Below are 11,485 nucleotides of genomic sequence, written 5' to 3' on the forward strand. Positions count from 1 at the left end.
TAGGCGCATCTCTACATTACGATTCCAATCTCGGTCCATCACAATGATCTTGAACTCGCTAAAACGCCGGTTTTATCGGCGCCTAATACTCAACCTGGACGAGACCCTAATACCATTTGAGTATCTCGATGGCTTCACTTGGGAAATACGCGGCGCAAAATCAGTCTCCGGGAAAAGCGACCGCAGCAGGTGGAATAAACGGCAGGCCACCTTGATTCTTTATATATTCGTAGATGGCGAATTTAGGCTTTGACTGACTATTATATTTTATGGTACCCCTACCGAGGAAGGCGGCCAGAATTACGAGAAGGAGCAGCATCTTTACTCCCCTGACGTCGACATAGAGTTCAATAAGATAGCATACAATAACGAGGAGCTTTTTTCTTCCTGGATTAATAATAAGCTTCTTCCCCTTATTAAGGATGAAGAAGAGGATCTATTGCTCGTGATGGATGCAGCCATATTCCATAAGACTGAGGGGATTAAGAAGAAACTAAGGGATAATGGTATCTCCCTTGCACTTATCCCTCCCGGCTGTATGAGTCTTTTGCAACCCCTTGACACCGCTATCAACGCTCCTTTTAAGCGGTGGTTATAGGAGGCAACTAACGAGTATGTTGAGCAGATGGAAAGAGAGAAAGGGGAGGATTTTAAGTGGTTAGTTAGTGATAAGAGAGTTATGGTTACTTACGTAGTTGCTTCTGCTTTAAAGCGTCTTAATGCATAGTCAGAGATGGTCAAAAAAGCATTCTTGAACTGCGGAATAAGCGTACGCCCTGACGGGACTGAGGACTGGCTGATCCGGATCAAGGATATACCTTCTGATCAGATTGACTTCACTGGGTGGGAAGAAGCCGAGGAAGTCATCGTTAAAGACGAGGACCCCGTGGATCCCCTATGCGACGACGAGGAATTCCTTATTGCCGACGATGACGAGCTTCTTCTGCGTACACGATATCACGAAGAAGTCGTCAAGCAGCTGCAAGAGCGGCTACGGAAGAGGGGCCTCAGGGTATCAGGGAAGAAGGCGGATCTGATCCAACGACTGCGAGATGATGATGACTCGCAGAAACCTCGAGAAGGAGATACGATATACATTAGCTGACTAGACCATTAGAATCAGCGCCTTCAGAAGTCTTATTGACCTTGTTATCTTGCCAAAAGAAGGTTATTCCCTCTTGCTATTCACGTTCCTTTCTTAACCTCCAGTCCATCTTCCCCCACCTCTTTCCTTTGCGGTGGCCATCTTCGTTATCACGATGTCGGAGGGCAGCTTCAATAGAAGGTGGAGGTTGGAAGTAGGAACAAGCCGCCTACCTATTTTTGGTAGGGGATCCGTTCTGCCGCCCATCCCCGCCCTCAGTGTGGCTTGCCAAGAGACGCCAGTTGAACTCAAAAAAGCGCGAATTTAACGAGTTCTTACGGTACCTAGCCAAGATACCGTAAAAATGGAAACATTCCGTCAGCATGCTCAAGAATATCAGCTTCATACGTGCCAACACTGCGAGAAATTCATTGTAGACACGGCCAAGGCCGCGAACTCGACGAATCGCGAGACCAGCCTTGGTTCGTTTCACATTCCCGGAGCGCAGGTTTTTACAGCAGCAACAAACACCTGCGGGCTCTTCCAAGCATGTATTGTCACTCTCAAGAACGATCTCAAACAAAGACTCCTAGTGGACGCTGTTACTGAGGAAATCGTCCGCCAATTCACACTCGTGGTGACGCTCTGGTACATTCGCAGGGCAGATGGTGGCCATGGGATGACCTTGGACGGAGCTTGGAGACGAGATGAACCGAGGGGCTGGCTTACTGATGGCGTCACTAGATTTAATCTATGGCCTCGGAAGGGTAAGTTAAGCGGGCCTGGTAGTCTGATTGTTCCTAATTGTACAGCCAGATGCTCCCACAATGGACAGATTTACGTCACATGTGGTTCAGCCGGCTGTCAGCTCCTCAAAGTCATTCTCGACAATGCAAACGTCGCTAAATGAGTGCTTGAGCTCACATGCCGAGTGTACGCAGACACACCTACCGCCTCCCTCTCGACTAATCAACGTTCAAACTCTCCGCTTAGTTGATTCAGCCTCCATAGACAGCCCGATCTGGGCTGCCTTGTCCTACTGCTGGGGTGGTCCCCAGAAAGCCCAGACAACGAGCCAAAATGTCAATGACCGCTACCAAGCCATTGATCTTGGAGAGATACCCCTGACGCTCCGCGACGCCATCCGCACATGCCGTGAACTGAATCTCCCTTATCTCTGGATAGATTCCATGTGTATCATCCAGGATGATGAGGACGACAAAGCCAGAGAGATCAACAAGATGCCCGAGGTCTACCAAGGAGCCCTCGTTACTCTGTCCGCATCTTGTTCAACTACCTGTCACGGAGGGTTTCTGCACGATCGGCTTCATCCGGCCCCAGGAGTAGCGTTACCCATGAGATGTTCTGAGGGTGTTTATGACATTATTCAGGCGGTCAAGTGGAGGCCTGCGGTAGGCGAACCCATTGACACGAGAGCATGGACCTTTCAGGAACAGGCTCTGTCTGAGAGGATCATTGACTATGGGAGTCAAAGAGCTTCATACTTCTGCAATAGTTCTGGCAAGAAGCAGCGCTTTGGAATGCTCCCGCCCCCAACACATGACCTCCTCCGGCAGGAGTGGGCACATACTGTGGAAAAGTACTCGGCGCGCCAGTTAACATTTGCCAATGATAGGCTGAATGCTCTTGCAGCTGTGGCGAGTCGCTTCTCTGAGGCAGCTGGTCTATCCACGTCGGAATACGTGGCCGGGCTATGGAAGCCATCCCTTATTCGAGGACTTCTCTGGAGCGTCAAAGCTGGCCAGCGACGAACAAAGCCGATGGGTGTACCATCATTCTCATGGGCTTCGCACTTGATGGAAGTAGAATGGCGTCCCGAGATGTGGGAGAGAGACACGCGGAGAGAAACTGCGTGCGTCTTGGAGACTGAAGTTATAGTCTCAAATTCCCTGCTGCCTTTGGGAAGTGTTGCTAGCAGCCGGCTCACCATCAACGGTCCTCTAGTCTACACCACCCTCTCATTTCCCTCTGGAGTTGCCCTAATTCTTCATGACGATGGCGGCCAGCATTCAGTAAGACTTATCCTTGACAACGAGGATGAGACAAACGCATCATTATCGTCGGTCTGGTTGTTAGAATTGCTATTCAAGGTAGGACAGGAGACTATCATGGGACCTGGGCCCGATACACGATTTGGGCTGGTACTCAGAGCAACCAAACATGGACAGTTCACGAGGATTGGGATTTATAGCGAGTGGGTTCCCCAGGACATCCCGGTTGCGAGTCATAAACTTCGCAACGACGTGTGTGAACGCTGCAAGGAGATTTTCCACGCCAAGGTTTCTAGAGTTGAGCTTGTTTAAGGATTGGCCATAGACTTCTACGAATGCGAGGAGATATCTCAGGAACGAAATCGCTGGCGTTCTCTATAAGTGTTTGTATATACAGCCGTCAAAACGGACAAACGTAGGGCTTAAACCATTATTTTCCGAACAATAATATGTACATCGTGAACATCTCAAACCCCCTAGCTTTTAAACCTTGGCCTTAGTGGTAGCACCAATGGCCTTGCCGCTGGTGGGGATGAGGAAATCGCTAGCCTTGACCCGACCGTCGCTGCCACGAGCACCCTTGAGTGTGGAAGAGTCGGTGCTCTTGAAGGACTTGTCGTTCCAGGTGGTCTTGTCGTTCCAAGAGTTACCGGACTGCTTGACGCTGCTGATCAAGCTGACCTGGGCGACAGCGTTGGAGGCAGCAATGTTGTTGTTCATCTGGGAAGAGGAGCTCTTCATGTTGTAGCCAACATCGCCGTTGTTCCAGGCAGTGTTGCGCTCGAAGGTCAGGGTGCCGGGGTTGCCGTTGTCGATGAAGCCCTTCTTGAGGTTGTCAAAGGCAATGCAGTTCTTGACAATGTGGTTGGCGGGAGGGTTGTTCTTGATGCCCAGCTTGAAGCCGTTGCCATCACCCTCAAAGGGGCTGAAACCCCAGCGGTTGTAACCGTTACCCCAGGCGTAGACCTCCTCCAGAGTGACGGGGGAGCCGAACATGAACAGGTCAAGACCGTCATCGACGTTGTCCCAGAGACGGGCGTTGCGGAGGACGTTGCCCTCACCCTGGCCGTCCTTGCAGGCGAAGCCGTCGGCGCTCTCACCGTTCTTGCGGGGGTCGCGGTTGCGGTAAGAGTCAAGGTTCACGACAACGTTGTTGGCGGAAGCACCCTCGAGCTGGAAGCCAGTCTCGTAGTTGTCGTGGGTGGAGAGACCCTCGTAGTAGTTGTTGGAGGCATCACGAGCGTAGATGCCATAGGGGCCGTTGATCAGCCTGAATATGCGTAAGTCTGGGATCATTTAAGCTGTGGTACGAATACATACTCCAGGTTGTAGAAGGACCAGTAGTTGGCGTTCTGGATGTGGAAGATGCCGCGCTCACCGTTGGGCAGGGCCTCATCCAGCTTCTTGGGAGTACTTTTTTCGCCGTTAGTTGACTGAATAATCCTTAATTTGCGGAGAAGACTTACCCAGGAAGGTTCTCACCGTCAATGACAACCTTCTCGTTCTGGTAAGGTCGAACAGTGATGGGGGAGCCCTTGCTTCCGCTCGTCTTGAACTGGATGTTTGTCGTGGGAGCATAGGTACCCTTTCGCAGGTAGATGGTGTCACCAGCCTTGGCCGCGTTCACAGCAGACTGGATAGAGCCATAGGGAGCATCGAGGGTACCGGAACCAGATCCAGTGGGGGAGACAAAGATGTCCTTGGCAGAGGCCCCACTGAGGATAGCCAGGAGAAGAGTCGGGGTAAGCTTCAGAAACGCCATGATTGTCGATATTCCAAGACTGGCTGCTCTAACAAACTACTAAGAAAGACATGTAGTCCCTTCTTATATAGGTCTGTATAAGCATAATTACCCAAATGAGGCGGACGGATCGACCCACTCCGAAGTGCCGCATAATGATGATTCCACCAATAACACAACCCTGTCGTTCTAGAAACGTCTCAACGTCAGTGGTGGCATTTTGAGCACGTTTCATTCTTACAAACACCGTGAACCATGAGCCGGTGGATTAAAGGGGATTCAAGCTTTTCGTATTCCATGGGATTGGGACGAACCCATTCGGCCCGCCCGACAAGGTTAGCGGATGACATGTTTTCCCGCCATATTATGCTTATTTAGTTAGTCAAGAAGTATATATCGACAGTTGGTGACAAAAAGGGTAGGAGAGGTGGTCCACGAAGTGGGTTTATACGGGTGCTATAGTAGAGTAGCTCACCCGCAGCCGAAAGTGCCGTCACGGACTACATTCACATTAGCATACACTTCATTGACGTGGCTGGAAATGGCGAGTAAATCCACCAGAGAGTGGACACTAACCTGTTCGCTAGCTACTGCTTGTCACCCGGGCCTCCCGATAGGTGGTCTAACCTCACCGAAGCTCGGACACGTCGTCCTCAGACCTTACGCTATACACCGCCAGGCAGCGGACATAGATTCTCCATATAACATGTCATACCGACTTTCAACTCAAATATCTATAAGCTTTACTAGTAGGAACACGTGGCACAGAGTGGAAGCTGGAGAGGATAGATGAAAATACCATTGATTTGTGCTCTAGTAAGCTTTCAAGTTGGTAAAAATACTAGCTAACAGATGTTTGCCCCTTTCGTTCCGATCAAATTATCGAGCTATGGATATGCTCGCCGCAAACGCCGTTTCATGCAGTGAGCTTAGCATCCCTTCTCCTTGAGCTCCTTCAGGAGGTTCTCGGGGTTCTTCTTGATCGTCTTGACGACGAACTTGGAAGTGTCCTCCTGGACGTGGGTCATGCCCTTACCATAGATCTCATCGATGGCTCCCTTGACCTTGTCGACCGCGGTCAACTCCTTCTTCTCGATGATGTGGATGTGGACCTCAGGCTCGGCGGGCATCTTTGCGGTAGTGTAGTGCGAGGTTGGGAAGTTGGTGTGTTCTCGAGATGGCAGAATTTGCGTGCAGGTTCTGTTGATGTTTGGAGTGCATTTGGTAGATGGTTCTGGGTGCTAGGCTTTCCTTATATACTTGAAGCTCAATTCTGAATCACCAACTAGTTACGCTACTGTTGGGTCATTTGACGGCTTATATACCCAGAGACTTCTTTGTTGATATCAATCACGGATCTGAAAGGGGCCGTCGGCCACAGGAACAATGGATATGATCATCAATGCATTACGACATCAAAGTCCAATTCCGACAAAGAGTGTAACCCGATTCAGAGACTTCGAATGTCCAGTGAGTTAGGTCTTCCCGCTAGCAGAACATTGTTCTGCTTTACAATGCCCTCAATAGCCACCCTAAGGTCCCCGCATCACTTCAAACAGCACAAAGAGTTTATGATTCAGTTTTGTATCGGCTCATTACATCCCTCAAAGGGAAGTGATACTAGTGATTTACAGGGGCTATTCGCTTCTTGATTCATGATCTGGGGACCAGCTGACTGGGGACGATTCTCCTTCAGTGCCTCCCTATGCGTTGCTTCCACGAACTGTAACGTCCGGCGACGGCTTAGCTAGCAGTAACAGTGAGTCTCTTCCATTCATCACATCCTTAAAGCATTGATGTCACGTCAATTGTTGCTGTCTTCATGCTCAGGTCTTACTACGTGAGTGTTAGCTACTAAGCTCTTCCCAACATCATCCATCATCTCCATCAACTGAATCACTTCTCAGGGTCACTCGTGATCTCTTCTCGGATCGTCGGTGCTTCAGAACTGCTACCCTGGTCCTTTGCATCAGGTGTACCCCCTGTCAGCTGCTGATAGACATACTTCAGCTGACCCCAACCGTCAATGATAGGGTAGAAGCCCGCAATAAACATGGTGATCCACACCCAGATGATGGCGACAATGATCCAAGCGTCAAAGAATCCCTTTCCAAACACATACTTGGATGCATACATGGGCAGTGGCCTAAATGAACGGATCAGTGCTCATACCTTAAAGCGATGCATGTGACTGGACTTACCAGAGAACCCAGTGTCCTAGAAATGTGGCCAGCGACCAAACCGCCGCTAGTGTCCCCCACCGTTTAAGTTTCGCCTTGTCGGCTGTGTAGCTTGCAACTCTTTCCTCATGCGACACTGGCTCGTCGCTTTGTCCAGCGGTCTTTGTCTGGTCAAAAGCAAGGCGCTCATTCCGGAAATCGGCCCAGTTGTACTTGTCTGGTTTGATGAGCGAAATGACCACGGAATAGAGGCCAGGACTCAAAGCGGAGGCGACTGTTCCGTAAACACATGGCAAAATCTGGCCGGTGGAAGCCACGGTAACTTCCCCATACAACGAAGAGGCGCTGCCCAGCCAAACCGCAATGCCAGTGGCCAGGCCCAGCAGAGGTGAGATGATGGCGGCGGCTTTGGACTGCTTCTTCCAGAGAATCGTGAATACTGTGGGGAAGATGCCAGGACAAGTCAGGACTCCCAGCATATACAAGGTCCAGCCCAAGTCGACCTTTCCATAGTAGAGAGCCGTGGAAAAGGCTGCCGAGAAAAGGCCGAAAAAGACAACACCAATGTGGCTCCAGCGAATAGCATCCCTGTCAGTGGCATCCCTGTTGAAGTACCGGCGGTAGATATCGAAGCTGATAATCGATGATACTGAAATGACCTGGGCCGAGATGGTCGAAGTCACAGCCATGAATGTGATGAGCAAGACAGCGACCGCGCCTCCCTTGCCGGCGATTGCAATGGCAGCATACGGCATGACCAGACCGTTCGAAACCTCGACTGTGGACATTCGACGGGGGTACGTGGGAAATCTCTCGGAGCCTTCGAGTGCAATAGCTGAAAGACTCATCAGAGTTCCAAGGCACCAGGGGATGCCAAAGTAGGCAATGCCTCCGACGATGTAGCCTGGAACCACGGCTTGGGGGGCTGCGCTGAAGGCCTTTGCAAAGAAGCCTGTGTCCATAATGACCAGGCCAAAGTTGGCAAGGACATGGATGATTCCAAAGTACATAGCCTAACAAGTTAGCACCTGTACAGTCTACCAGTTCATCGGTCTCACTCACCCCCTTGCTCGTCATTGTTAGATAGGAGCCATCTTCATTACCCGCAACAGGGTTCGCTTTGCCGGCCTCGACGATAAGCTGAAACAAGCTCGAGGGAGACCCAATCTCGGGCGTGAGGAATGTCTTGATGGTGAAGAAGCAGATGATGATGGTAATGACAAAGGTGTGAAAGTAGTCTGTCAAGAAGGTCGCCTTGATACCACCGACAAAGGTATACAGGACGACGCCGACAGGAAGTAGGAAAGTGGCTGCGATAATGTGCATGCCAGTTCTATGGACGATTAGTGCTATTCCGACGTCGGAATTATTACACTCACAGCGCAGTGATGGCAGCACTGGCGCCAAGAAGCATGTTTGCGATGGCGATGATGTTATTGATGAGGCAGAGTGCGATCCATACAAGGTGTCCGGCTGTCCCGTACCGAATTCTCACAATCTCGAGTAGAGTGTGAGCCTCTGGAACCCTCAACTTGCAGGCAATGCCAAGTAGTGAGAAGAAGACGATCATAGGTGAACACCTGGAAATTCTCAGTGCTCGAACTAACTAACTTGATGACTTGGACACTTACCCAGCTGCAAACCAGAACGGGCCAGCAACACCGAAGTTGTATCCGACAAGAGAGCTTCCCAGCATAGCTGTGCTCCAAAGCCAGGAAGAGATGACAGCAGAAGCCGTCAATCCGGTTCCAACCCGTCGGTTCGCCGTCATAAACATTTCGGTCGTTCTGTTATCCTCTCCCACCGTCTTCTTTAAGACGTGAGTGGCAAACATCATGAAAAAGGCAATCAAGAAGCCAATGACAATAACGACGACATATCCGGCCGACTGCGGTAGTGGGGGTTCGATCGAGTCCGAGGCTCGCTTAACGAGCTCGGGAACGCCTGAGTGTGCCATGGTCGCAAGCAATCAGTTCTCACTCCACCTGATATCGTCGATGGGATGCTGTACGACAAGTGGTTGCGTGAAAACGATCAAGGACTGACACCTTAAGATGATGGGGTAGGGCATCCTCATTTATTTTCTCGAAAATGTGCCGGCACCTCTTTGTCGCTAACATGAGATCGCCAGGGCTCCCAGAGCACGCAATTCTAAACTTGATCTCGCGAGATCTCGGTTCGCTCAAGTTTCCCACTAGAGCCCAGCACGCAATCGACGGACAGTTTTGATTCGCAGATAAGACATTGCATCCTTACATCGCGCCAATGTCATCAGCCATTTGCAGGCTTGAGAAGAGCTAGGAATAGGGTTCTAAAGCATGGTCATGTTGGCTCGCGATATCGGAAGAACGGAAGTATCCCGAGCAGAATCGTGAATGGGAATATTTAGTCATCATAAAACACGTGAGATGGAGGGGCTATGTGAAAATCATGATCATATTAAGGTTATGATTGCTTTCACTTTTGTTCTGATGGAATCAGAGCGCCAGGCTCACTAGGCGCCGATTTTTTCAACCCATCACGGCACAGAAAGCTTATTGCAAAACATCGTAAAAGTAATATCAGATATTTCGGTTATATATAGAAGGCTACATACTACAATGCGAAACCCTGCAAGTAGCATAACATATCAATATGATGGCTTGGACTTCGTGTAGTTGGGATTAGGAGATACACTCGGTAACTAGAGCGAAGCCGCTGGAATGTCTCAAGGGAATCAACAGTCGCCTCACCTTTGGTCTCTACGTATGAATGAGAAAGCTTGCGTCCGCATGGCCAAGGTCTAACAACTCCTGGCAGGGGTCATGGGCGATGGGCGGAGTAGAGATGTGCTTCGTGCTGGCCACTGTTTGGTAACCTGGCCCTATGTCTCGTATCCGATACCAGACCCGGATGGCATAAACGCATCATTTAAAGATTGTATAGATTTATCGCACTCAACTGCACTTCAATTTGCGATGCTGTGCAGCATGAAGGTTACTATTACAAGACTGTAATGTTGATGACTGCTTCGCCCCCATGTCATAGGCAAAGCTCGTTTTCTCCCTGTTCTTGCTTGGCATTTTCTTAACCCTTAACCTCTTCCTCTTTAATCTACTTTTTATCCTCTTCTCTGCTTCTTCTTTCGTCTCTACGGGTAACCCACGAGGCTCACGATGCCGTCAGGTGCGTTTGGTGATATATAGGTACCGATTAGAGCTCAGCCAATGGCTGAAGGGTATTTGACGTCTCACCAATGGCCGGATAGAATTCATGGGGTGCCCTGGCTGTAAAGATGCAAAGCTGGGAGCTGCGCCCAACCGCTTGGTGTTGTGGTCGCCTTCTCGATGCAGCTTTGCCTAATGATGGTGGACACTGGTATTTCTACTACGCACAACTGCCCTACGGCTGCGAGAGCGACAGTAGGCCTTAGCAGCTACAAACCCAATTGCCTACCAGTAATGTACTCAACACCGATAGCTTTCGTCGTTCCGTGGGGATCTCTACTGCTCATTCCACAGACCAATATTGCCTTAAGAAACCGCCGTATTTATCAGTACCCCCAGCCCTCAAAATCGATCAGACACCTTGCAGAAGAACAAAGTTCAAGATTCACGGACATGAAGGGGCTAGTCACCTTCCCAATCTTCATTTCCCATTCACTTCTTACGACTTTCGGTTATCCGAGCATGTTTATGGTCGCATCTTGGGAGTGGGTGGCTAAATGTGCAGGTGGTTTCAAGCATCTCAGAATAACCAAGCCCGCTGGGCTCGGCCTACCCGATATTGAGGCGAGTTCAAAATCAGGCTCGGCCATGTCAAGCGTCTTGGCTCGTCATAAACCTGCCCGCCCGTAGACAGGCACGTTGAATTGGCGTACTTTAGTAAAAATGAGGCCCTCGGGAAATGGTTGTTTTGTAATTTTTGTATTTGTGGCGTCGGAGCGGTGAGCTGTTGGTGTTTCACAGCATACATGTGGCCTCACCGGCATCAAGCACACCACAAATCAGACTATGATTCTCGCTGTGCCTCTGCGCAAAGTACGGCTGACTCGCAGTGGGCTGAGCCAGTTGGCCACTGATCGAGGATGAGTTGTTCAAAGGCGCCTCACTTTTCACCGAGACAGCATGAAATTGGGTGCACTGTGAAGCAATTCAACTGGATAGATGTAAGATTCTGCCATTACAAATTGTTTTGTAATGAGGCAGACCTTGCCCCGCCATGGTAGGGAGGTGTTGTAAATTCCATCTCCCCGCTTCATCGCAGCAGAGCCTCATCCAGACCAACCATGGCCACATCATTCTGCCTTGCGGCTTAAAAGCTCTGCCGTGGTCAGGCGACTTCCGCCCGGCCTTTGATCTAACCACACCCAATTCGACAACTACCATGGAGTGGCAATATCCTACCTACAACTTGTCTGGGGCTGTGCTTCAGGGTTATCTCCAGTACACCTTCCGTGACAACACCATCAGAGTCGAGGTATGGAGGC

The 11,485-nt window shown here is 50.2% G+C and overlaps 4 protein-coding genes across 4 annotated transcripts; 2 read left to right on the top strand and 2 right to left on the bottom strand.

Annotated features, from left to right (window-relative positions):
- Window positions 1-733: 733 nt before the first annotated feature.
- On the top strand, window positions 734-1,105 carry NCS54_01330400 (Hypothetical protein; the record flags this gene model as incomplete). The annotated part of the gene is made up of 1 exon (XM_053158505.1): window positions 734-1,105. One exon carries the CDS (start codon window positions 734-736, stop codon window positions 1,103-1,105), a length of 372 nt encoding a protein of 123 aa, XP_053014480.1.
- A 343-nt stretch (window positions 1,106-1,448) lies between these two features.
- On the top strand, window positions 1,449-3,408 carry NCS54_01330500 (HET domain-containing protein; the record flags this gene model as incomplete). The annotated part of the gene is made up of 3 exons (XM_053158506.1): window positions 1,449-1,851; window positions 1,901-2,017; window positions 2,078-3,408. The coding sequence occupies 3 exons, from the start codon at window positions 1,449-1,451 to the stop codon at window positions 3,406-3,408; spliced, it is 1,851 nt and encodes a 616-aa protein (XP_053014481.1).
- A 171-nt stretch (window positions 3,409-3,579) lies between these two features.
- On the bottom strand, window positions 3,580-4,864 carry NCS54_01330600 (Polysaccharide lyase family 9; the record flags this gene model as incomplete). Its single annotated transcript, XM_053158507.1, has 3 exons — window positions 4,563-4,864; window positions 4,417-4,509; window positions 3,580-4,366 (listed from the first exon to the last, which is right to left on the bottom strand). Exons 1-3 carry the CDS (start codon window positions 4,856-4,858, stop codon window positions 3,580-3,582), a joined length of 1,176 nt encoding a protein of 391 aa, XP_053014482.1. The 5' UTR covers window positions 4,859-4,864.
- A 1,869-nt stretch (window positions 4,865-6,733) lies between these two features.
- NCS54_01330700 (Hypothetical protein) lies at window positions 6,734-8,974 on the bottom strand (the record flags this gene model as incomplete). The annotated part of the gene is made up of 5 exons (XM_053158508.1): window positions 6,734-6,983; window positions 7,039-8,030; window positions 8,080-8,350; window positions 8,397-8,597; window positions 8,649-8,974. The coding sequence occupies 5 exons, from the start codon at window positions 8,972-8,974 to the stop codon at window positions 6,734-6,736; spliced, it is 2,040 nt and encodes a 679-aa protein (XP_053014483.1).
- Between the last annotated feature and the right edge of the window lie 2,511 nt (window positions 8,975-11,485).

Source organism: Fusarium falciforme, chromosome 11 (assembly GCF_026873545.1).
Source record: "Fusarium falciforme chromosome 11, complete sequence".
NCBI classification, from domain to species: Eukaryota; Fungi; Ascomycota; class Sordariomycetes; order Hypocreales; family Nectriaceae; genus Fusarium; species Fusarium falciforme.